General features: G+C 39.6%; 1 protein-coding gene across 8 annotated transcripts in view; it reads left to right on the top strand.

Moving 5' to 3' along the window:
* Positions 1 to 27,148, top strand: part of LOC127577661 (serine/threonine-protein kinase BRSK2) — a 773,538-nt gene that overhangs the window by 649,259 nt on the left and 97,131 nt on the right. For all 8 annotated transcript variants that reach the window (XM_052029044.1, XM_052029045.1, XM_052029037.1 and 5 more), the window contains 3 exons: positions 631 to 777; positions 23,352 to 23,383; positions 25,046 to 25,210. In XM_052029044.1, the coding sequence (XP_051885004.1) occupies positions 631 to 777; positions 23,352 to 23,383; positions 25,046 to 25,210 (344 nt within the window). The remainder of the gene's footprint in view (positions 1 to 630; positions 778 to 23,351; positions 23,384 to 25,045; positions 25,211 to 27,148) is intronic.

Raw genomic sequence — 27,148 nt, 5'->3', positions numbered from 1 at the left:
ATTCTTGACAGGATCTTCACATAATCATCCAAATTTATATAAATTTAATACTGCCGCTACTTTTGTAAACTGCTCCCCCCCATTCCCGAGACTTGAACATGAGATCCAGCCTGGCAGTTCAGAGATGCTGCTCTATCAGGAGTAGTGGATTTCCAATACCTTGTTAAATTAAGGTTTCATCTACCCTCTCTGGTTAGTGCAAATCAGTCTCACAAATCAAATAACAACAGAAGAGCTGTCCTAACCAGTTCTGCTTTTCTCCAAACCAATATCATTAAAGTCTGGTTATCTGACCAATAACTCATTGTTGTTTGTGACGGCTTATTGTGGACAAATTGGCTTCCTCTTTTCTTTAACAACACTGACTTCATCTCAGAAGTTGCTTTTAGTAATTTGGAACACAATTAGGTCATGAAAAGTGTTAACTTGAATGTGTGTGGAGCACACGCATAATGTAAATACACAGTTAATTTCTCTGAAACTTACTTTTAAATATAATCTTATATTTCACCCTTTCATCCTGCCAGCCCCCACCCCCCAAGTTTCCAGAAAAGAAACTTCTGTTTAATGTTTTTCCTGCATTTGCCTGGCAAAGAAAAATGTTAATTCTGATACTTTCTGGTATTGTAGGGAGCACTGCCGTTTGACGATGATAACCTGAGACAGTTATTGGAAAAAGTAAAGCGTGGAGTGTTTCACATGCCACACTTTATACCACCGGACTGCCAAAACCTCTTAAAGGGAATGATTGAGGTGGATGCTTCAAAACGCCTAACTGTAAGTATTGGTTTTCTTTATCTCCACTCCTCTCTGAATAGTTGTACATTAATCTCATGTTTGACCATGCAAAGCATGGTTGGTCGTTTCTTTTGAACACATCAATAAAAGAAACCACTGTCTGCTCAAGAGAACAGTGATGACAATAGTTTTGATAAATATATTTCAGAATGACAATTCAATAAAATTCAACATTCATAATTCTATAAATGTCAGTGATACACTTTCCACTTTTTCAGCATTCTTTCCTGCTGCAAATTTTAATACAAACATAGCCTGACTAAAATTCTCATTTAAAGTTGAGGCATTGGTTGTCACAATCCATTAATATTCCAGTGAAGTGTAAAGAGGAACCTCTAACTATATGAGGTGAGGTATGATGAATTACAAGGCAGAAGCACTGTTGTGGAAAAGCATCTTTTCCTGGTTAGGAGACCCAGGTTATGGTAGATTGGAGAAGATGATTGCTTTTCAATAAAGCTGCTTCCCTGGTGATTTAGCGATTAACTTAATTGTCCAGTATGCAGCTAAGCCACATCGACCTACAAAATTCCAAGACCTGCACTGTGCTGAAATTGCTGATCTCAGCCAGATGGTACAGAAATGTGGAGAATGCTTTGCCCTATCCCAGCCTTCCAACAACTGCCCCCACTTCCCACCTCCCAACACTGCTTCAGTATATTTAAGACTATGGGAAGTGGAAGAGCTTAGCCAGGGTACTACTTTGATCACTCACTAGAAAACTGGTGTGTGAATATCAAGTGTAAATAAGATCAAGCTCAGATGCAGAGCCTTGTACAGCCAGATAGCCTGCCAATTCTCAGAGCCTGGGCACATGAGAAGACTGGTATTTGGGTGAGGTAATGCAAAGTATAAGCATTCATGCAGCCATATGGCAGTATGAATCATAGTCTTCAGAAGAAAGGGGGTAGCTATTTAAGGAGAAGGATCCTTTTGAATACTGTAAGGAATGTATTAAGTGCAAAAATAAAGGAGTGAACATTGGTGTTGCTTTCTCAGATGTTGTATATTTGTAGAAGTGGCAATGTTATCATTGATTTCACATGGAATAATGTTAGGTTGAGTTTGGTTGAGTTACCATTGTGCTGAATCTACCATGCTTTCAATTCTCATACGATGCCCTTGGTCAAATTTACTTTTTGCTGGTGTTGCAAATTTTTATCTTGATTCCATGTTACTGTTCAATTTTCATTTTTTACACCTTTGACTACATTTTCTTTCTTTTTCAATCTTTTTATTAGTCTCCAAATTAATAATGTTAATATATAACATCGATGATTGTACATGTAATACAAAGAGATCAAGAGAACAATCCTTTATTATCATACAGGATAATAAAATATAAAAAAATCTTTAGATCTAACAATCTCTTAGTAGATAAATATAATATAAAAGAAAGGAAAGAAAAGATTTATTGTGTATATAAAAGAAAAAAAATCCCCAAATCAATAAAAAAAACTGTAAATAATCAAACCAAACTAAAAAGAAAATTTCAAAACAAAAGGACAAAAAAAAAGAAAAAAAACTGGACTGAAATTTCTCAATAGAAACAGAGCGATATTATGTCGTCAACTGACTACATCTTATGAGCTTTTTTTAATGGCATCCACAAGGTGCTGATTTCTTACCTTCTCAATGTAAATTCAGAGACCTTTTTGTTCTTCCTTATCATTGAAAACCAGCATGCAGGTGCAACAGGCAATTAGGAAGGCAAATAGTATATTGCAAGTGGATTTGAGTACAGAAATAAAAATGTCATACCACTGAGGCCACATCTGGAATATTGTGTGCAATGTTTTATCTCCTTGCTTAATAAAATATATTCTTGCTATGGAGGGAGTGCAGTGGAGATTCACTGGCCATTTTCTGGGATGGCAGGTCAGTCACATGAAGAGGGATTGAATGGGCTAGGCCTTTATTCTGTCAAGTATGTAAGAATGAGAGGTGCAGGAAGAATGATTCTTCTGGCTGAGGAGTCTAGTACCAGAGGTTACAGTCTCAAATTAAGGGATAGGCCATTTAGGACTGAAATGAGGAGAAGTTCTTCAATCAAAGATGGTAAATCATTGGAAGTTTCTACCCCAGAAGACTCTGGAGGCTTAGTCATTGATTTCATTAAAAACTGAGATCAATATTAGGGCAGACTAATACAGCATGGGAACAGTCTGCCCAGTGTGTCCATGGTAACCGTGAAACACCTCCTACGCTAGTCCCGTGTTTTCCTCTCACATCCCCATCAACTCACCCGCAACACCCCCAAACACTGATAGAGATATTCCTGCCACCGACTTACACTAGGAGCAATTTACAGTAGCCAATTAACCTAGCACCAGTTTGGGATATAGGAGGAAACTGGAACACAGCCAGAATATCCTGAAAGTGGTTGCAGAGGTTGATAGGGTGGTAAAGAAGGCATATGGTATGCTTGCCTTTATTAGTCGGCATTGAGTTCAAGAGTCAGGAAGTTATGTTGCAGATTTATAAAACTCTGGTTCACCATATCTGGAGTATAGCATTTAGTTCTGGTCACCCCATTATAGGAAGGACGTGGAGGCTTTGTAGAGAGTGCAGAAGAGGTTTACCAGGATGCTGCCTGGATTAGAGGGCAGGTGCTATAAGCAGTGGTTGAACAAACTTGGGTTGTTTTCTCTGGAGCGGTGGAGGCTATAAAGGGAGATCTGATAGAAGTTTATACAATCATTTCCCAGGATCAAATTGTTTGATATTAGAGGGCATGCATCTTAAGGTGAGAGGGGGTAAGCCCAAAGGAGATGTGCGGGGCAAGTTTTTACACACACAGTGGAGCTGCCAGGGGTGGTAGCGGAGCAAATATGAGAGAGGTGTCTGAAGTTTTTAGATAGGCAGATGAATGTGCAGAGAATGAAGGGACATGAACATTGTGTAGACAGAGAGGATTAGTTTAGTTAGGCATTTAATTACAAGTTTAATTAGTTCAGCACAGCATTGTGGGCCAAAGGGCCTGTTCCTGTGCTGCACTGTTCTATGTACTTGGGGAAACCTACATGGTCACACGGAGAATGTGCAAACTTTACATAGACAGCACCCAAAGTCAGGGTTGATCCCAGAGTCTCTGGAGGTGTAAGACAGCAACAGCAACTGCTGCACCACTGTGCCGCCCTGACAACCAAGTTTCAATCTCGCTGAGGATACAAGTGAATTCACTGATTATAATTTACTCAGTTAACGACTTCATGAATTTGTGCTACTTTTTTCACACATTGAGGGATTGAGGTATTTAGGAGTACAGGACAGGAAAATGATATTGAGGCAGAAGATCAAGCATATTGAATGATGGAGTAAGCTTGAGGGGCCACATGGCCTACTCCTGCTTCTATTTCTTACGTCCCGTCTGATTTTATGTGGCAGTATTCTACTTGAGCAAGGACATTCTGATTGAATTGCAGTGAGCTCATTCATAGAACCCTGTTGAGATTTGGATGGAGAATTGTTCCCTTAGCATCCAGGGTATATATGGCCTACTCTTCAAAATCTTCTGAACATTCATCAAGCCTCTCCTGCTCTGAGCAACTTTTACTTATTATCCCATTTATGCTGTATGTTAAGGGGAATGTTTACTAATGTAACCACATCTGGGAGCAATTACTTATTTCAGGAGTGTCGGAAGTTGGATCAAAAGTGGTTCAACAACACATAGAACGAAGTGATCCCATAAACAATGCATCAGATTAAAGCTCTGCATTTCTGCTCCATCCCACCCATGAGTGGTGGCAAATAATGAATGCATAGCCAACAGCATTGAATATACCATTGTCACTGAAACCAGACAACACATAGCTATATTAAGGACATAAAATAACCACACCTCAGCTAAGATATTTTTGTCCAATTACAACACAGACATTTAGCAAACAACATTGAAAATTGCCCAGGGATGTCCTGAAAGCAAAAAGCAGAACAAATCCAATCCACCTAATTACTATGCTATTCTACTTACAGTCATGAGCATTGTGATGGAAGGTGTTGTCGGCAGTGTGATGAAAGGATCTCCCTTTTATTTTATGTGTAATAGAGTTGCCACCTCAGTTTTAACCAATTTATGGTTCATTTCTTCCCAATGTCCTTTCCTTTGTAAACAATGATCCCAAATACTTCAGGCTTCCTTGTCAATTGCTGTTTATGCTGCACTAATTCATTTTAGGGTTTTCATCTTACACTTAACGATTCATTTTTAACTGACAAATGTTCACCACTTTACTACTCATTTTAATATTTACTGAGATTCTCTCCACAAACTCCCTCAATGTACTCATTAACTTTCTTTTAACTTTCCTTATTTGCCTCTTATTCTTATCATTGTTGCTGTGGAGTACTACTGGATATCCAAACCCGACAGTTCCAAATCAGAGTTAAACCAGGTTAAATATATGCAAGTTATTTCAGTTATGCGATTTTGACATTGAGGTAGTTACTTGCCTATTTAATAAATATATAATAAACATTTTGTGCTGCTTCTCATCAATGGGCAATAAAAGTTTAAATCATTATCCAAATGTAATTTTGATGTTGTCTCCAAATTCAGTACTTTTAAGAAAAGCTTCATCTCTTTGTATAGAGCATTTAACTTCACTAGTTCTCACAATTTCCAGCTCATAATTTATGATTTCTTTATGATACAAAATCTGGTGGGTTTTTTTGCAGTTCACAATATACATTCTGAAAGATAGTGCTGCCTTTTAAAATTACGTTGTGATGCTACTTGTACCTGAACTGCACAGGATAATTTTGTACACATTTGCAGCAGAAATCAGAATCACAGTCAGGTTTATTATCATTGACACATGTCATGAAACTTCTTGTTTTGCGACAGCAGTACAGTGCAAGACACAAAAATGACTACAATTTACAAAAATAAATAAATAGTACAAAAGAAGAATAATGAGGTAGTGTTCATGGACCATTCAGAAATCTGATGGTGGAGGAGAAGAATCTATTCCTGAAACGTTGAGTGTGGGTCTTCAGGTTCCTACTATACCACCTCCTCGATGGTAGTACCATAAAGAGGGCATGTCCCGGATGGTGAGGGCCCTTAATGATGGATGCCATCTTCTTGAGGCACTGCCTCTTGAAGATGTCCTCAATGGTGGGGAGGGTTGTCCCTGTGATGGAGCTGGTAGTGTCTACAACCCTCTGCAGCCTCTTTTGATCCTGCGCATTGGAGCCTCCATACCAGGCGGTGATTAAAAGCATTAAAAATCTAGAACAAAGCAAGCTACAGCCCCAGGATATGGATGAGGTTTAAGGGACAGCTTTGTGATACAATGGGAGGAGTGAAAAGTAGCTTTTGACTTGGAATAACCAAGGTCTAAGATTGCCAAGTGCCATTACTGGAAGCCACAACGGAGGATATTTTCATTCTTCAGGTCTGTGCTTTTCTTCAGGATCATTTATATAATGTTCAAAAGATCATGAATCACTGCACTATAACATGAATAGTAGAAATCTAATTTGATGGTAAAGGGATAACCAAACCCTCAATTTGTATTGTGTGGCTGTAGTAGCAGTGTTTAGGCATGTTGCTTCACATTATTATTCATGTTTGAAATTCAGAATAATATGTGGAGGTTTGTATTGCATATCGAATAAAAGTGCTGTCATTCTTTTGAAATCTATTGCATTTAATTTAAACTGGTCCTTTTGTATGCTGCCCACTTGTGAGGTGAAACCACTGTTGACTGATTGGCAAAAAATCCAGGGGTGATGTTGAGGTTTTCTTTTACAAAGCAAGAAGATATAATCTGGAATGCGCTATCTGAAAGTAAGGGCAATGTAGACTCAACTGTAGTTTTCAGAAGGAAATGGTATAATGGTTACGGGTCAAGGAGCAGGAGTGGGTGGATTTCTCAACAGAAAGAATCAGAATCAGGTTTATTATCAATGACATATGTCATGAAATTTGTTGTTTTACGGCAGCAGTACCGTGCAAGACATAAAGATATAAAAATTACAATAAGTTGCAAAAATAAATAAATAGAGCAAAAGAGGAATAACGAGGTAGTGTTCATGGGTTCATGGACCATTCAGAAATCTGATGGTGGATGGGAAGAGCTGTTTCTGAAATGTTGAATGTGAGTTTTCAGGCTCCTGTACCTCCTGCCTGATGGTAGTAACATGAAGAGGGCAACCCTCTACAGCCTTTTTCGATCTGCACATTGGAGCCTCCATACCAGGCAGTGATACAACCAATCAGAATGCTCTCCACTGTACATCTGTAGAGATTTACAAGAGTCTTTGGTGACATACCAAATCTCCTCAAACCCCAAATGAAGTGGAGCCGTTGGCGTGCCTTCTTCGTGATTGCATCAATGCGTTGGGCTCAAGATAGATCCTCTGAGATGTTGATGCCCAGGAACTTGAAGCTGCTCACCCTTTCCACCACTGGCCCCTCAATGAAGTCTGGTGTGTGTTCTCCCAACTTCCCCTTCCTGAAGTCCACAATCAATTCCTTGGTCTTGTTGACGTTGAGTGCGAGGTTGTTGTCGCAACACCACTCAACCAACCGATCTATCTATCTCCTGTATGCCTCCTCATCGCCATCTGAGATACTGCCAACAACAATGGTGGTAAAGACTCAAGCTTTCTTTTGTTCTATACAGTAATGATTCTTGGATGTATTTGATCTTGTTTACTTTTAGGTTGCTGGACATTGGCTCAAAAAATATAATACAGCCTCATTACGCATTTAATCCCTAAATGCTTAGGAGTCTGAATCAAGCATTGGATTCAAAAATTGTTGTTTGAAGAAGATGCCTACAACTCTGTTTTTTATTAATGCCATGCTATCAAAACTAAACTCAGAATTTTGCAATGTCATGCTTATATACGAATGTATAATTCATCTGTTGCCTCAAACTGTTAAGGACTCAACATGTTCATAGCAATTTGACACTGATTTAATTTTGAACATTGAAAAATGGTGTTCATAGTCACTTTAACCATAGAGAAGCTGTAGGCATGCCCACTAAGTTAACCAAGCAGATATCCAGACTGATAGTGTCTGGGAATGAAGTGTCTGAATGCATGTCCACTGAAGAACATCAATAGGCTTAAACAGAGAACATAGAACATTACAGCACTGTACAGGCTGGTGGTACTGTGCTGTAATGTTCTATGTTCTTTGTTTTAAAAACCCCGAAGATGATTACATGGCTTAAAAAAAATTACTCAAGGAGCAACTTTGGCCCATGATATTGTGCCGACCCTTTAACCTACTCTAAGATCAATCTATTCGTTCCCTCCCACATACCCTCCATATTTCTATTATCCATATGCCTATCTAAAAGTCTCTTAAATGTCCCTATTGTATCTGCTTCTACCAGCACCCCTCGCAGCATGTTCCACGCACCCACCACTCTCTATGTGAAAAATTTAGCTCTGATATCCCCCCCTGTACCTTCCTCCAATCACCTTAAAATTATGCCTCCTTGTGTTAGCCATTTCCACCCTGGGGGAAAAAGTCTCTGGCTGTCCACTTGATCTATGCCTCTTATCATCTTGTACATCTCTATCAGGTCACCTCTCCTCCACTCCAAAGAGAAAAGCCCTAACACACTCAACCTATCCTCGTAAGACATGCCCATGCTGTCCAATCCAGGTAGCATCCTGGCAAATCTCCTCTGCACCCTCTTTAAAGCTTCCACATCCTTCCTATAATGAGGCGACCAGAACAGAACACAATATTCTAAGTGTGATATAACCAGGGTTTTATAGAGCTGCAACATTACCTTACGGCTCTTGAACTCAATCCCCTGACTAATGAAGGCCAACACGCCATACGCCTTCTTAACAAACCTATCAACTTGCACAGCAACTTTGAGGGATCTATAGGACCCCAAGATCCCTCTGTTCCTCCACTGCTATGAACCCTGCCATTAACCCTGTATTCTGCCTTCAAAATCGACCTTCCAAAGTGAATCACTTCACACTTTTCCAGGTTGAACTCCATCTGCCACTTCTCAGCCCAGCTTTGCATCCTATCAATGTCCCGTTGTAGCCCTTGACAACCTTCTACACTATCCACAACACCACCAATCTTCGTGTCATCTGCAGACTTACTAACCCACCCTGCCACTTCCTCATCCAAGTCATTTATAAAAATCACAAAGAGCAGGGGTCCCAGAACAGATCCCGGCGGAACACCACTGGTCACCGACCTCCAGGCAGAATACGCTCCATCTACAATCACCCTCTGCCTTCTATGGGCAAGCTAATTCCAAATCCACACAGCCAAGTTTCCCTGGATCCCATGCCTCCCAACCTTCTGAATGAGGCTATCATGGAGAATTTCTCAAACACCTTACTAAAGTCCATGTACACCACATCCACTGCTCTACCCTCATCAATGTGTTTTGTCACATTCTCATAGAATTCAATCAGGCTCATGAGGCACAACCTTCCCCTCACCAAACCATGCTGACCATCCCTAATCAGACTATGCTTCTCCAAATGCTCATTAAATCCTGTCACTGAGAATCTTTTCCAATAATTTGCCCACCACTGAAGTAAGACTCACTGGTCTATAATTCCTAGGGTTATCCCTACTCCCGTTCCTGAACAAAGGAATAACATTTGCTGCCCTCCAATCATCTGGTACTACTCTTGTGGACAGTGAGAACGCAAAGATAATTGCCAAGGGCTTAGAAATCTGTTCTCTCGCTTCCTGTAGTATGCTGGTAGTATCCTACGTAGTATAAACATATCTTTAAACAACCTCCACATCTCCACTGTGTATTTCCCTGAGTACATCTGCTCCCAATTTACACTCCCAAGTTCCTGCCTAATAGCATCAAAACTCCCCCTCCCCCGATTAAATACTTTCCCATATCGTCTGCTCCTATCCCTCTCCAAGGCAAGGGTAAAGGTCAGCGAATTGTATCTTCGAAATGCTCACCCACCAAGAGATCTGACACCTGACCAGGTTCATTGCCTAGCACCAGATTCAGAATGGCCTCTCCTCTAGTCTGTCTGTCTACATCCTGTGTCAGGAATCCTTCCTGGACACACCTAACAAATTCCCCCCCTATCCAAACGTTTTGCACTAAGGAGGTGCCAATCAAAATTAGGGAAGTTGAAATCACCCATGACAACAACCCTGTTATTTTTGCACCTTTCCAAAATCTGCCTCCCAATCTGTTCCTCAGTGTCTCTGTTGCTATTGGAGGGTCTACAGAATACTCCCAATAGTGTGATTGCTCCCTTCCTGTTTCTGACCTCCACCCACACTGGACGATCAGTAGGCGATCCCTCCAGGACGTCTTTCCTTTCTGCAGCTGTGATATTATCCCCGATTAGCAATGCCACCCACCCACCCCCGACCTCTTTTACCTCCCTCCCTGTCCGTTTTGAAACAGCTAAGCACCGGAATATCCAGCAGCCATTCCTGCCCTTGTGACAGCCAAGTCTCTGTAATGTCCACAATGCCATAGTTCCATGTACTAACCCATGCTCTAAGTTCATCTCCCTTGTTCTTGATACTTCTTGCATTAAAATAGACACACTTTAACCCATCCAACTGACTGCAATTTTGCCCAGTCAAGTGCCTATCCTTCATCACAGTCACTCTACATGCTACATCAACCTGTACATCAACTCCCCCATCCTCTGACCTATCACTCGGGTTCCCATTCCCCTGCCAAACTAGTTTAAACAACAACTGCAACATCTCTAGCAAACCTGCCCGCAAGGATATTGGTCTCCCTCCAGTTCAGGTGTAACCTGTCTCTTTTGTACAGGTCATACCTTCCCCAGAAGAGATCCCAATGATCAACAAATCTGAAACCCTGTCCCCTGCACCAAGTCCTCAGCCGCACATTCATCTGCCAAATCAACCTATTCTAACCCCCACCGGCGCATAGCACAGGCAGCAATCCAGAGATTACTACCCTTGAGGCCGTGCTTTTCAGCTTCCTACCTAGTTCCCCATATTCACTTTTCAGGACCTCATCCTTTTTCCTACCTACGTCATTGGTACCAATGTGTACCACGACTTCCGGCTGCTCACCCGCCCCCTTTAGAATGCTGTGGACCTCATCTGAGATGTCCCTGACCCTGGCACCTGGGAAGCAATGTACCATCTGGGAGTGTCTTCCATGGCCACAGAATCTCCTGTCTGCTCCCCTAACTATAGAGCCCCCTGTCACTATTGCTCTCCTTTTCTCCCCCCCCCCTTCCCTTCTGAGCGACAGAGCCAGACTCAGTGGCAGCAACCTGACCACCGTGGCTTTCCCCTGGTAGGTTGACTGCACCCCCCCCCCCCCCCCGTAACAGTATCCAAAGCAGTATACCTGTTATTGAGGGGAACGACCATAAGGATACTCTGCACTATCTGCCTATTCTCTTCCCCTCTCTTGACAGTCACCTAGCTACCTGCCTCCTGTAACTTGGGTGTGACTCCTTCCCTGTAGCTTTTATCTATCACCTCCTCATTCTCCTGTATAAGCCAAAGGTCATCCAGCTGCAGCTTCTGTTCCCTGACATGGTCTGTAAGGAGCTGCAGCTGGATGCACCTCCCGCAGATGTAGCTTTCAGGGAGACTTGAGCTTTCCCAGATCTCCCACATCTAGCAGGAAGAACATACAACTGACCCTGGATCCATTGTCACTACTTCAGCTAGGTACCAGAGACTGAGGGTCGCGTTTCTCACTCCGAGTCACAGCCCTCGCGAGCTGGAAAAGAACTGGGTCCCGACACTCACCTCTTTGTATGGCTCCTACTTCTCGGTCCAAGTCACAGCCCTTGAAATCTGGCTGCTTTGCAATGATTCTCTGCTTTAAAGCTGCTCCATAATAAGCAGAAATAGAGTGTATTTGATAAGTTCAAAATGAGCTTAGATTTGCATGTGAACTTATTAATTTGACCTTTCTGTAGAGAGAAAACAGCACTTAACATTTCAGGCCAATGACCTTCTGTCAGAGCTGGAGGATGTTTGGAGATTGAAAGCCCTTAATCCAGTGAAGATTGGGGATAAGAAGCAGATAGGAAAGAAGGAAGGTCTGTTGAAAGCAGGAGTTACAAAAGGGTATCTGGGGCATAAATGAGGCTGGATTCATATGAAAAAGAATTGTTGCAGCAGAGCCAAAATTAGAACTGGCAGACTGGGCTGAAACTCCATTTGGAAAATGGTGAAAAGTAGAAGTAAACAACACCAGGGCTCCAATAATGATCTGACTTGAAACTCCATCCTCCCATCCCAGAAAGCTGACAATGTCTGACCCAATATTAGAAAATGTGGAAATCTCAGAATGTCTTGTTCAAGTCTTGGTTAGGGTGTTGACCACAAAATTGGGCTGCATAATACTGGAAACATTTTGAGATTTTAGTGAGGGCACAAAATGATAATTACCAGGTACCTAGTTTGAAGAAATATAAATGGATATTTGAAAAATTGAGCCATTTTTCACTGAAATATTACATTTGACTAAGAGCAACACAGAACCCATTCACATAAATGGGGATTATAGAGAAGACTTCCTGAAGAAAGGGGGAAAAAAGTTTGTTTTTAAATATTTCTGTTTAATGCATTTATATGATAAGCAAGAGGATGAAAGATTATAATGGGTAGACAGGAATACAGAGTTGAGGTTACAACCTATGATCAGCCATAATTTTATTTAATGGTGAAGCAAGCTTGAGGGGTAAAATGGCATATTCCTGCTCCTATTTGAATGTTTGTAGGCAGAATGGACTATTTTGAGAAGGTGAACAGTTTAGAATGAGGAGAGTAAATGCAAGGGATATGAAAAAGAGAATAGAAACCTCTCTCCACAGACTGGGTAACTTTTATTCAAAACACTTGGCAGGAAATTACCAAGGAGGCATAAGAGAATGCAGATGCTGGAATCTGGAACAACACACAAAAAGCTGGAGGAACTCAGCGGGTCAGGCAGCATCTATGGAGGGAAATGGACAATCAACGTTTCAGGTTGAGACCCTTCATGTAGACTGAATGAAGAGTCACTGGAATGAAGTCCAGATGGAGGGTCTCGACCCAAAATGTCGACAGTCCATTTCCCACCGTGGGTGCTCGCTGCCTGACCCGCTGAGTTTCTCCAGCTTTTTGTGTGTTGCTCAGGAAACTACTAAGATTGGATGAGCTACCTATTTTACACCAATCTCAAGTTGACTTGCCATTGAAGTAAAGTCAGGCGGAATGTTAAACAGCAGTCAATCTAATCCCATCCTGGATAAAAATTACATCAAAAAGTTGTAAACGTTGAATTCACAAATACTAGCTGATGCAGTAAAGATCAGCACGGGTAGATGGAAGGAGCAAAATGGAATGAACGAATACGGAGGCAGAAGAAATAAAATACATTTTGTGGACTATTTAGTCATACAGATGCTGATGTGATCTGATTGAAACAAATGGACTGTTTCCATGGTATATCATTGCAAAAAGATGTGCATCAGATTTAAAGAAAGAACTTCAAAATGTTCTTGTTTCAGGTTAACATAATTAAGTGCTATAATTTGTCATGTGGGAAAATGTAAAAGGAAATGAAAGTGGAGAGAACTCCTCAAGTAGTCCAAATGAAAACTTGCATGAAAGCTGCTTGACATCCTGCTCTTTTAAATAAAACAAAGCTCTTCCCACTTTAATTACTTCTTCTGCCCCTGCCCTGTAGTTTTTCATTCCCTTTCATGTCCTAAATTCATCAAAGCTCATTAGTTGTGTCAGTGCCATCTGTTTTACCTACCCACTGTGACTATATTTTCTGCATTCTTGTAACTCTGTGTGTAAAAAAAATCCTCTAAATTCCTTCACTTATCCATAACAACCGTTTGCATTTCTGTTAATCCAAGAAACTTGCCTGAACAACCATATTCTGTTTTGCAGCTATCTCTATATCTATCTTGCTCTCTAGTTCTGAACTTAGTCCAGAGGTTCCTCTTGTGGCATCTTCTGAGGTTCATGTGCATTGAATCCATTGCTTTGTCTATTTTTTTTTGTTTTTTATTCAATCAATGGATTGAATAAAATTGTATATTCTAGAATTTGTAAGATAGAGGGTCTAAATATCTTTGGGATATAATTGTCAGTTATCTAGTATCTAATATGAATGAAATATCATTCTTCAACTTTTTTGCATATGAATTAACTGATAAGATGACTGCAATTTCACTCTTAACACATCTATTATTTTTCAAAAAGGCATTCAGCTTGTTAGATGTATATTTAAATACCTCAATTACACTGGCAACGTTTGCTCTGCAGGCATGGCTTGGCTGCGTTTGCATACCTGCTTGCTAATGTTCGTTGATGCTGAAGTTGAAGGCTGTTTGCATTGCAATACATCATCTTGTCATGCTTGAGCATGGCCATTGTATTTATTGAACTGAATTCATTATAGAATTTGCTCTGAACATTGTGTTTTTAGGATTTGTCCTCATCGAAAGAAAAATCTGATTTTGTTTTCATGGAGTTGAAAAATGTGCATTTCAGTGGATTGGGCTGTTTAAAAATTATGAGAATTAGGGAGTAGTTGCTCTAATTTTTTTTTACTTTTCATTTAATTCATCTCTCATGATGTCTCATTTAATTGGTAAAAATCTGCTGCTGATTATATTAAAAGAGAATGGAACACAATTGTAATCCATAATGTACCAACCAAATAGCATAGTTTCAGCTAAGTTAAAACATATAATAGGTGGAAAAGCTTTGTTTTGAACATGGGAATACAGCGTTATTTTTAATTCATTAAAGCCAAATCAAGGGTGAATAAAACTACAGTAAGCAATTGGGAAGGCTAGGAGGCAATTTTAGCTACCAAATTTTTGGAATGTACTAGCCTTAGGAAGTGTGCAGATGTTTGGAAAGATGGTCCTGACCCAAAATATCAACAACTCCGTTTCCCCCCACCCACCCACCCACAGATGCTGCTCGACCTGCTGAGTTTCTCCAGCTGTTTGTTTTTTGTTGCAGAAGATGCTTACCTGGATATTATTAGGGATGGGGACTTGAGTAAGGAGAAGATGGAACAGACAGAATTGGGAAAGAGAAAGTTAGGAGGTGAACAAATGAAGATTTTAAAGATAATGAGAGATTTTGATACAGAGAAATTATTTCCTCCAGTGAGTGAATCAATCACCGAAAGGCACAGATTTAAAGACAATAGTGAAAGATCCAAGGTGGGTGGTGTGTGGAGGCTTTTTACTCCATTTGGAGTTGAAAGGTGGCTAATGCTGTTTCCACAAATGATTTTAAAGGGATTTGGACAGGTACTTGATGTTGACTATACAGAGTTACAGGCAGAAAAGCTGTATGCAGTACTAGATTCCTCTCCTCTTTCAAGAAGCCAGCCCTCTGGTGCTTCAGGCTTATATGATTTTTTTTGCTTAAAGAATCTCTCCTTATTAGAATCTGGTTATAATCCAAAGTAATTTAGCAAGAAACGTAAAAGCTTCCATAGATATATAAAAAGGAAAAGATTAGCAAAATTTAATGTGGGTTCTTTATGGACAAGGATGGGAGAAATTATATTGTGGTGTAAGGAAATCGCAGAGAGCTAATTTTTTGTTTGTTTCTTTGTGAAAGAAGGCACAAAACAAATCCCAGAAATAGTAGAGAACAACAGGTCTAGTGTGAATGAAGAGCTGAAAAGAAAGTAGCATTAGTGAAAAGACAGTCTTAACTTAAGATGTCAATCATTCAGGACTGAGATATGAAGAAATTTCTCCACCCAATGGGTTGGAAATCTTTGGAATTCTTAATCTAAGAGAACTGCAGAGATGCTGTTGCTGAGTATATTCAGAATGGATATTGATAAGTTTTCAATCTTTAGAGAATTAAGGAATGTGTGATTAGTACAGGAAAGTGATACAAAGATGAAAAACTGGTAGAGCAGGTGTAAGGGGGCAAGTGGTCTACTCTGAATTCAATTTCTTACTGTCTTATAACACAAGAACACAAGAAAATAGGAGCAGGAGTAGGCTATCAGGCCCTTCAAGCTTTTGCTGCTAGATGCTAAAAACTTCCCAGTCCTCTGGTCTACCACCAGCCCTTGCCACTTCGTATACCCTACCTTTCAATTTAACATTAACCTTTACCTCCTTTGTTAATACAGATTGTGCCTCTTTCTCATGAAGTCCCTCTTTTTGATTGGGATGAGCTCTTGCTGATAATTACAAGTCGATTCAAACATGCCCCTGATATTTCCCTATTTATGCTCTGATTTATTGAGAGGTTATGTTTTGGGTGTCTGTGAACTACTCCTAATGGTGTCTTCCTTCCCCTGCTAATCATGATTTCAACTGAAACTGATTTCGTATTACCATCCACTGTCTTTAAATCATGAGTCAGCACTGCTCTGGTATCTTCCTTGATTAACAACACCATCCCATCTCTTTTCCCCTTTGCTCAGTTCTTTTAGAATAGTGTATCACCTGGAAAATGGAACAGGTGTTTACAACTCTGAATTTGCTCTGATTTGCATATTCCATTTACATCTTCTGCCCTGGCCTATCACCCTACGACTGTCAGTTTCCCCCACTACCCTGTGCCACCAGTCTTTCAGTTCCTCCTGATTTATTAGACCTTCTGTTATTGTAGCTCTCTCACCTCACCCCACACTCCCTCCCATCATTAGTGCCTACCTGGACCATGACCACTGGACCCTCCCGCTCCCATTCCAAGTTCTTTTTCAGTCCAGAAGAGATGTCCTTACCCCTAGCACCAGGCAGGCAACAGTACAGCCTTCGAGACTCTCTGTCTTTGCTGTAGAGAACTCTTGTCTATTCCCCTAACTATGCTATCCTCCTAACTATGACTTCTACATTTTCTCCCCCCATTGGAAAGGCTCCATGTGCCATGGTGCTATAAATAGTTTGCACATTCTCCCTGCAGTCTCAACCCTCATCCAGACAGGAAGCAAGAACCTAGTATCTCTTAGACAAGGGTAAGAGTTGAGGCTCCTCCAGAAGGATCCTCTTGATCCCTTCATCTGCTTCTTCTGCAGTCACACCATCTTGTCCCTGACCGTTCATCAATTTAGAGGTAGTTAATTTCATGGGTGTGACTGTATCCTGAAATACTGTGTCCAGATAATTCTCCCCCTCCCTGATGTGTCTCAATGTTTGGAGCTCAAAGTCCAGCTCATTGACCCTGAGTGAAGTTCTTCGAGCTGCTGATACGTGCACTGTTTGCCACAGTGGGATCCACCAGTTCACACATGTTGCAGCTACGTATAACTTATCGCCCACCCAGCCATCAGTTCTAATTAATTAGTTGTATTTATTAATTGAATTAATTTTTATTAGTTCTCACCACTTTAGGGGTACAGACTTTGCTCATACTAATGTGCCCTGATTTTAAACTCCTTGACCAAATAGAATATGCAGAAAGAAAAATGCCCACCAATCACTTACCTAGTTACCACAACCAGCTGACTTGTACATACCAAACAGCTGTCTCCTATTACCGCACTTCACTCTCTGAAAACTGCCACTTGCTCGTCCAGGTCCTCTTCCCTTGTCCACCACTGCTGACGAGGGAAGAGGACTTGGTATATTGGTTCATAAACAAAGATTGTTTATGGACAAAGATCTCTGCAAAGAAAAAATGAAGTTTAGATACCCCTGTTCTTTTAAGGCTAGTCAGCTCCTAGAGGAGGTCACATTTCCAAAGACATTGAAATTGGGTCCATTTGAATTTTTGTTTTGGAAAGTGAAGAACTTTAGCTTGTTAACATTTGGTTGGCATGGCCTAACAAAAATACTTTTCTATTCTAGTTTAGAAATCTTGCATTATTTATAGAAATAAATGTTGGGTTCCTTTAAAGTCATAATAAGGATCTAAAGCTATAAGCTACTTTTATGGATTAAGTAGCTCTGTTGAATTGTTGTTCTGAACATTTGCTGCACATTTCACCATTTAGAACTAAAATTGGCAAAATAGAGTGCCTCTTTTATTATCCATATATCAGTTTGTGTTAAGACAGTAATTCCTTATGTAGATTTTGTTTTATATTTGGGTCCTTTAATATCAGTTTGAACAAGAAAAGCAGTATTGCCTCAATGCCTGAATAACCAGATGGTGCTGTATATCATGACATACATCACAATTGCACACTTATGATTAATGCAGTTTACCATTCTTGGCAGATTGCATGATTGTTCAACACCATCACTAAGAATTTGTGATATATCACTCCAATCTATGGGCAATGGGTGTGTAATTTAATTCTGATCATTAAACATCTACCCCAATTTTAAAAGCCTCTCTTCTGACAAAATAATATTTTACATCTGATGCATCTCATGCACCATCACTTCCTTGGGCATGCAACAGTAATCCCCTGGCCTGCAGACCTGAAGATATTTGAAAAAGATAGATTAGATGCAAGAACAAAACAAAAGCACCCTGGATTCTGCAAAGGTGCAGGGAGTTAACATTCCAGTACATTGTGGTATGTAAGTGGTACAACACGGATTTGAATCCAAAATTCTTCTTTAGGTTCACACCTGATTTTACCTGATCTGCATGAGATTTTATTAAGAGAAATCTAGGTATCTACAGAGAAAGGGACAGAACCACAGGATAAGTCAACCAGCTGGGTATGGTGTGTCTCCTTGTGGTTGCATTAAACAGTATTAACAGAAGTAAAAAACAAACTGCTGGATGAACTCAGCAAGTCAAGCAGTATCTGTGGAGGCAAAGGGATGGCCAATATTTCAGGTTGAGACCCTGCATCAGGACAGGTGCAGAGTTTTGATCCAAAATGTTGACCACCCCTATGGCTCCACAGATGCTGCTTGACTTGCTGAGTTCATTCAGCAGTTTGTTTTTTGCTCCAGATTCCAGCATCTGCAGTCTCTTGTGTCTCCATTAACAGAAGCTATGCAGCAAGTTACTTGTCTTACAACCATAATGCAGTAGATGGAATATGGAGAGGTCTAATAAAGGGGAACAAACTATTTACAAACAGTAAATGAAGCACCATATTTTGAAAAGTAAGATGGATTATATATCACTCATTATCAGCGATATCAACTTTCTGCATAAACAAAAGGAGTATTCTTTGAGCAAAGTGTATATTAATTGTCAGTTAACATGCTTTGTTTTGGGCACTGAGGCACTGTCTTCACTTTCCGCATGGGTGTGCTTTAATCATCAATTAGTGCAAACTTTCTTATTCATTAATAATAATTTAATAGTTTTCATATTTCTTTGAAAGAGTTGGTATCGAGAGGGTTGTTAAGAATATTGTAAACGTAATGTTATTTTCCAATCTATTTTTCATATTTTATTGTCATTAGTTTGGAAATGAACTGGAAAGCTAATAGTGTGTGGTACTGACAACCATGAAAATGCTAATCATTCTGCATCTGATAATTGTCCTTTAATTAATTTAATGATATTTGCAATGCAAAATGGGGTCATAGAGTTATACAGCTTGGAAATAGGCACTTTGGCGCAACTCATCCATGCAGACCAAGGTCCCTACCCGAGCTAGTCCCATTTGCCTGCATTTGGCCCATATCCCTCTAAACCTTTCCTATCCATGTACCTGTCCAAATGTCCTTTAAATAAAGTAATTAGACAGGTCTCTACCACTTCCTCTGGCGGTCTGTTCCATATACCCACTATCCTCGTGTGAAAAAAACTTGCCCCTCAGGTTCCCTTTAATTTTTTTCCTCTCACCTTAAACCTCTGCCCTCTAATTTTAGATTCCCCTACACTGAGAAGAAGACTATGACTATCTATCCCTTCTATGTCTCTGATGATTTTATAAACTTCTACAACTCACCCCTCAGCCTCCTTCATTCAGGGGGAACAGTCCCGGCCTATCCAGTCTCTCATAACTCAAGCCTTCCAATGCCCTTGTGAATCTTCTCTGTATCATCTCTAGCTTAATCACATCCTTCCTGTCCCAATGGCAACCACAACTGCACACAAAATTCCAAGTGAGGTCTCGCCAATGTCTTGAACAGCTGTAACATGACATCCCAACTATTGTGCTCAATGCACTGACCAATGAAGGCAAGCTTACTATATGCCTTCTTCATCAACCTGTCAAACTGTGTTGTCATTTCATGGATATACTTCTATCCCTAGATATGTTCTACGATACCCCCCAAGGTGCTGTCATTCACTATGTACGTCCTGCCCTAGTTTATCTTCCCTAAATCAATTACTTCTCACCAGTTTGAGTTAAATTCCATCTAACATTCTTTTGCCCACTTTCCCAATTGATCTAAGTCCTGTTCAAACCTTAGACAACCTTTTTGGTATCAACCGCAAACTTACTAACCGTGCCACCAACGTTCTCATCCAAATCATTAATAAGTATGACAAACATCAAGATACACAGCACCGATACCTGTGGCACATTGTTGGTCATTGGCCTCCAATCTGAAAAACAACCCTCCACTACCACCAAGCCAATTTTGTATCCAATTGGCTGGATCATCCTGGATCACTTGTGTTCTTGACTTCCAGACCAGCCTACCATGCAGGACCTTGTCAAAGGCCTCGCTGAAGTTCATGAAGACAATGCCTACCCCACTGCCCTTGTCAATCCTCTTGGTCACCTTTTCAGAAAACTCAAATAAAATTCGTGAGACACAATTCCCCACGCACAAAGCCATGCTGACTATCCCTCTTCAGTCCTTGCCTTACCAAATGAAGATAGATCCCATCTCTCAGGATCTTCCCCAGTAACTTTCCCACCACTGCCATTAGGCTCACCAGCTTGTAGTTCCTTGGCTTGTCCTTGCTGCCCTTCTTAAATAAATGCACAACATTAGCCACCTTCCAGTCTTCTGGTAGCGCATCCATGGCTAACGAAAATACAAAAATGTCTGCCAGGGTCCCAGCAATTTCTTCTCTTGCTTCCCACATTGTCCGAGTGTACACTTAGTCAGGCCTCGGGTATTTACGTACTTTTATCTGCCTCAAGATCACCAACACTTCCACTTTCATAATATGTTGCATTTCACAACATCACTTTTCTCATCCCTGAATTCCCTAGCTTCCATGGCCTTCTCCAGTAAATACAGACAAGAAGTATTCATTTTAGACCTTGCCTGTCTGCCGTGGATCCACATGTAGCAACACACTAATCTTTAAGGGACCTATTCACTCCCTAGTTAACCTTTTGCTCTTAATATAATTATAGAACCTTTTAGGATTCTCATTTACCTTATCTGCCAAGGCTATCTCATGTTCGCCTTTTGCCCTCCTGATTTCCTCCTTAAGTGTAATCGTACATCCCTTATAGTCTTCAAGAGATTTTCTTGATCCCAGCTGCCTATATCTGACATGTACCTCCTTTTTCCTGACCAAAGCCTCAATGTCCCTCATCAACCAGGGTTCCCTAATCCTGTCAGCCTTGTCCTTCACTCTGCCAGGAACATGCTGGCTCTGAATTCTCCCTATCTCATTTAAAAGCCTCCCACTTGCCAGATGTCTCTTTTCCTGCTAACAGTCTTTCCCAATCAACTTTTGCTAGTTCCTGTCTAATGTCATCAAAATATATACCTACTGTATATGTCCAAAAGTATATTATGAACATTGAAGATTATTATGTTCTCATGGTTTTGGCACATCAGTTGTTTGTTCACATTTATTATACCTATTCTTCCAAATGTGCTCTAATGTTGTACCTTTATTCCTTAAATTATATAATCACACAAAACAAGGCCGTTCAGCCCATTATGACCATGCTTACCCATAGGGAGGAATCCCTTTAGTCTCAGTCCCCCGTTCCTTATTTCTGTAAACACCTGCAATGTATTCTCTCTGATATATGCTCATCAGCCATCCTTTTTGATTGTTTTTGCCATTAACCTACACTAAGGGATATTTTACAGTAACTACCAGTGTGTCTTTGAGATGATGGAGAAAACCAGAGCATCTGGGAGAAAACCCATGCCTATCACTTTAAATTTGTGTCCTTGGAACATCATCTGATGGGAACAACTTTCTTCTATTTACCATGCCTAAATCTTGTGCAAGTCTATCAAATTTCCTCTTAACCTTTGCTCCAAGGAGAGGAATGCTGCCTTCTATTTATTCTTGTCCTTAGAACCATTCTGGTAAATGTTTACTACACTCTCTCATGGACCTTCACATCCTTTCTTAAGTGTAATGACCAGAATTACATGCAATCTCCATTTAATTTACCTTTTTGATTCTCATAAGCATCAGAACTGCAGGCTTCTCACAATCTATACAGTGTACTGCTTTGAGGAAATCATTAATGTGTACCTGACAGCAGATGTAATGAATAGGTTGGGTGATGTGTTGTTCTGTCCTATTTTGTATAAATGTAACAAGAAAGATAAATTATATTGATGTGCATAATGTCAGGCCCCCTTATTGAGAGTTATTTTATTCATACAATGAAATTGCTGAGAAATATTAGCAATGTCAGTATTAAAAACCTTTACAGCGCTTCTGAGACATTTCAGATAGCTGTGATAAGTTGCCATGATAAATGCAAGTCTACCTTTCAATTGTTGTTTATATTCATTCATCTTCTGAGTTTGAGTGATATCAGTTCAAGTGCATGTCTCCTTATGGGTAAAAGTATGTTTAACCAAGTAAGGTGGGTATCATTTAGACCACAGGACATAAATAAATAGGCCAGAGTCTTGTTCTCCCAGGGTGATAAGTGGGAGAAATAGAATGTATGACCAAGTGGCAAAACTAATATTCCAAACCAGTGTGAGCTGATAACATCAAGGAGCAGCATAAGCAGCTTTTGGTTGCTGCAACTATTTTGTACAGTCCTTCAAAAAAAATGCCAATTGCTTATTCTCAGCTGTTCATAAATCACTTTTTGTTTGCTTGGCTAGTTGGAATTGTCTTCCTATAAGCATTAGTTCAGCAGAAATGAGACTCTGTACATGTGTTTATGACTTTTTCAATGTCTTGCTTTGTGTATCCTGTGTTCCACACAAACTAACAGTACAAGGTGTGGTAAAACTAATTATTTTATGTTCAGATATTAATGCGTTGGTCTTTAATAGAATGAACAGTTAACATCAACTAATAATTTATTCTGTCCAAAATAGTCTGAAAAATATTTTCCCATTTATACCCATATTTATTTGTCTTTGCTAGTTCTTGTTGACAGGAAGAGTTAGAAGGATTGAAATAATGTATAAGTGAATGTTGTTTATATATGAAAGACTGGAGCTTAAATATGCAAATACAATCCTTATGTTATTGCAAAATGTTATGTGTCTATTGTGTTTACAATGAAGGAAGAACATTCATGGTGTCTCTGGCCATGGAATGAGTGTATTAAATATAGAACAGTACAGGACAAGTTCAAAACAGAATACTATCTATTAAATTAGTTTATAAAACATATCCTGTGGTACCTATCATATCAAGTGAAAATCTAATGAAATTGTAGAGGTCAGAGCTTTAGTTATGGAAAAATAGTTTGATATAAAAATTATATTACAATGTTGTGATAGAATTTTCTATTAAAATATTTATATATAGTGTGATTCTTCATTCTCCTTGTCATTAAGTAATATATTACTCAATTTATTTTCCTTTACAGCTAGACCAGATCCAAAAACATTCTTGGTATATGTAAGTACAACTATTAGTTTGGCTACATTTATTAGCACCTTTATTTGCTTCTGTCCGTTTTTTCTTCTGGCAAATACAACCTGCTGGATTTTCCTAATCTCTCACAAATCATCTGTGACATTGCTGGTATATTAAAGTCTAATGGAATAATATAGCTTGGCAGGCTTTGAACTTAAATCGTGGACTTCATTCTTTTTGATTTTCAGTTTTCTTGGACATTTTTGACGCATGAGAGTTTTGCTTGAAAAATCATTAAAATAAGCAAGTAACTTCAAAACCCAAAGTGAAACTAAGACTTTGCAGTCTATCAGGATCCCAGAATACATTCTTAGTCTGCACTTTGTTGGTCAGACTCAAATGGATAGTATAATGGGGGTTACATTTAATGATATTGCACTTGTCCCAGAAAAAAAACTGGTTGCTTTCAGTTACCCATTCCAGATGTTTACCTGTCAGCAAGTGAGGACTGGGCTGGATTGTGCTTGGATATTATTGAAGAGCCTGCTGCCACTCATTACCTAGCCTCATACAGAATGTGAATGATCAGAGGGTGACAGGTACCTATAACCAGTCATTACTTTGATGCCTTCAGGAGATGGGTCAAATTGCAAATGTAATGTGTGTAACTTAATTGCCCTGTGAATTATCTGTAATTTTTCACTGAATTCTCTCTCTCAAATTTTAAAAGTTATTTCACACACCTTTAGCTTTCTCTTTGGATGAAACAGGCTGCCTAATAGTTGATAAGGTAGTCAGTGTGCTGCTATTGCTACTGTCAATGACTGAGCCTGAGCACCTGGAAATTGGACATATGAAAGTGGTCCAGGGTAGCTCAAGCCAATTCCTGTATTTTGCCTTACTCTTTGCTATTCCGAGATACCATTTGGACTTTGAACTTTTGGGACTACATGTTCCATTGGGCCAAACACGAACACAACACTTAACAAAATACACTTTTTAAACAGTCCTAAATCCTGAGCATCAATGAACCAGATGGTAAACTATCCTCAAGTTATTATATGAAATAGGAAGAGACTTGTATGTGGCCATGGTTGTAATTAATTTCCAAAGTGGGAATGACATCTAGCATTGTTAGACACAGTGGCAGAACTAACTGCCTCCAAATATGAGATGAATCTTGAGCTGTTTGTGATTTGCTGCTTTATTGTGAAATTTCAGGTCACAACTATCTAGGTCACTTGGTAATTAGAGAATTTTTTTCATTCACATGAAACAGAATTACAAATTTTCAGTTGGTAAATTTAAGGATTAACACCATTGTTCCAAACCAATTGGCTGAACTCTGTAAGTAAGAACATTTTGCAGATCTCTGGGTTTAATTTAGCTGTGAATGAGAAGGCTGGGTTCTCCTGTAATTGCCCAATTGACATTGCTTTGGACAACTCCAGGTGTTAACTTCAAAGTACAATCAGTTGGTCATTAATTTCCCTCTCATTTGGAGATCCTGTTGCTGGTGTTCTGCTGAAATTAATGTAGATTGAATAGAAGAAAGAGAAGTTTTACCAGGCAGATAAATGTAAATAAGATTATAACTCAAACAAATTAATGAGAACACATCAAAGCAAATAAACTAATTTCACTTGCTAAAAACTTGCAGTTTAATTTATAGAGTTGGAATTTTGGGTTTTTATGTTCTTACAGCGGGGGTAAGAATGAACCCGAACCAGAGCAGCCTGTTCCAAGAAAGGTGCAGATCCGTTCACTTCCATCACTGGAGGACATTGATCCAGATGTCCTGGACAGCATGCACTCATTGGGTTGTTTTAGAGATAAAAACAAGCTTATGCAAGATTTGGTGTCAGAAGAGTAAGTATTATTTTGTTTTCTTGATGGTATTCATGCATCATGCTAATTTTGTATTTGTAACACTTACAACTATTGACTGGCATTAATTTGCAGAAATCTTCCATATATTACGAATTGCTTTTGTTTATTCAGCTGTAACTCTACCAATTATGGACATACTGGCAGCTGTTGAATGAGTGCGCTGCAAGGATGGAGATGGGATGTGGAATGTGGAAGGGGAAATGACCTAAATGTACAACTAGTCTATTGCACTCTGGATAGAATTTAAGAGCTTTATTTTCTCGATAAAAAGCACTAAACCCCAGGCAAGATGCTTGTGAACGTCACAGAGAGATCCTGGTATACAATTCCCCTCAGCCAATAGTGCTAAATTAAAGGGGTATTTATCAGGCATCACTGACTTAAAAGACCTTGAGTAATTGATTGGCAACACATTGATGCAGCTAGCAGAGCTGTTGTCTTACAGCTACAGTGGTGTGAGTTCAATCCTGACCTTTAGTGCAGTCTTTTGGAGTTTGCACATTCTCTCTGTGACTGCATAGCTTTCCTCCGGGTGCTCCAGTTTCCTCAGACATCCTAAAGCCCTTCTGATTGGTAGATTAATTGGCCTCTATATGTTTCCCCAAATGTATAGGTGAGTGATAAATCTGGAGGAGTTAATGGGAATGTGGGGAGAATAAAATGTAATTAGTATAAGATTAGCGTAAATGGGTGCTTGATTGTCTGCGGAGACTCAGTGGGTCATTTCCATGCTGCGTGAGCCTTTGACAAAGTAACATGTAATCTTTTTTATAGGGAAAGCATTGGGAACAATGTAGGGTTGCCACTCTGTGTCTTGGATTACATATTATATTCTGATACCTGATTAAATTGCTATCTTGAACTTTCTCGTCCCCTTCACCAAAACACACTACACCAGACCAGCCACATTTCCATTCATGTCCTCAACTTGTATTCCCTCATGTAAGGAATGAGTTAAAGTGCAGAATATGCAGTTTAGAAACACCAGGTCGACTCCAGCATCAGAAGTATTCAATTTAAGGAAAGCAAATGGAGTTGAACCTCAGTTATATTTTACATTGAGAAGTCAAAAATGAAATGACTATCCATAAGCATTCTAGCCTCCAACTGGTATAAATCTACACACACACATCTCTTCCCAAATCTCAGATCTTTGCAGCCTTAAGAGGTTTAAGATGAGGGTAATTTCATCTGTGGTGGATGTGGGATGTGGAAGGGAGAATGACCTAGAAGTGTAACTGGTCCATCACACTCTGGATAGTAGCTTGATTTTCTTGATAAGTGAAATCCACATTCAAAGTTAATATTAAAAGACATAAGCCTGTATTATAACTGCTATTTAATATGCCTGCAGATTGCACAGGACTCCCAGTAGTCAAAGAGCTGTGAAATATTCATTTTTCCAGTGATTTTGACATCATCCCGTCCTTCTGCCCTGTGAACGGAGAAGCACACATTTTAAAAAGATTGTTCTGTTCTTCGGGAGAGGCTGACTGCTGAACTAAAAAAAATTTTAATATTAAACCCTTTCAGACATTTAATGTAGAATTTTATTCTGAGTGAATTCTATATAATATAGGTCCATTCCAAACACAGAAGATTTGAACAAAACATTCTCAAAACATCTCACATTTGTCATCTCAAGCATGGGACAATTACTAACCAGCACATGGACCGCACAGCTCATTATTCTGCTTTTATAATGGCCCATTATTTCACTTTTTAAAATTTTACAGTGCACGCGTGTGACAGTGCATTTAAAAAAAATTCCATTTCTATTTTATCACTCAGTATGAAATTTTTATTTTCATCCTAAATATGGCAACTTGAAGAAAGAATAATAGTGATTTTAGCAATGGAACGCAGTCACTAAGTGTATTCATCTAATATAATCTTGGTCATTTGTGAAGTACGTGT

The sequence above is a fragment of the Pristis pectinata genome, chromosome 14, assembly GCF_009764475.1.
Source record: "Pristis pectinata isolate sPriPec2 chromosome 14, sPriPec2.1.pri, whole genome shotgun sequence".
Lineage (NCBI taxonomy): Eukaryota > Metazoa > Chordata > Chondrichthyes > Rhinopristiformes > Pristidae > Pristis > Pristis pectinata.
Note: the sequence above shows the minus strand (reverse complement) of the source record. Positions and strands in the feature narration are given on the sequence as shown.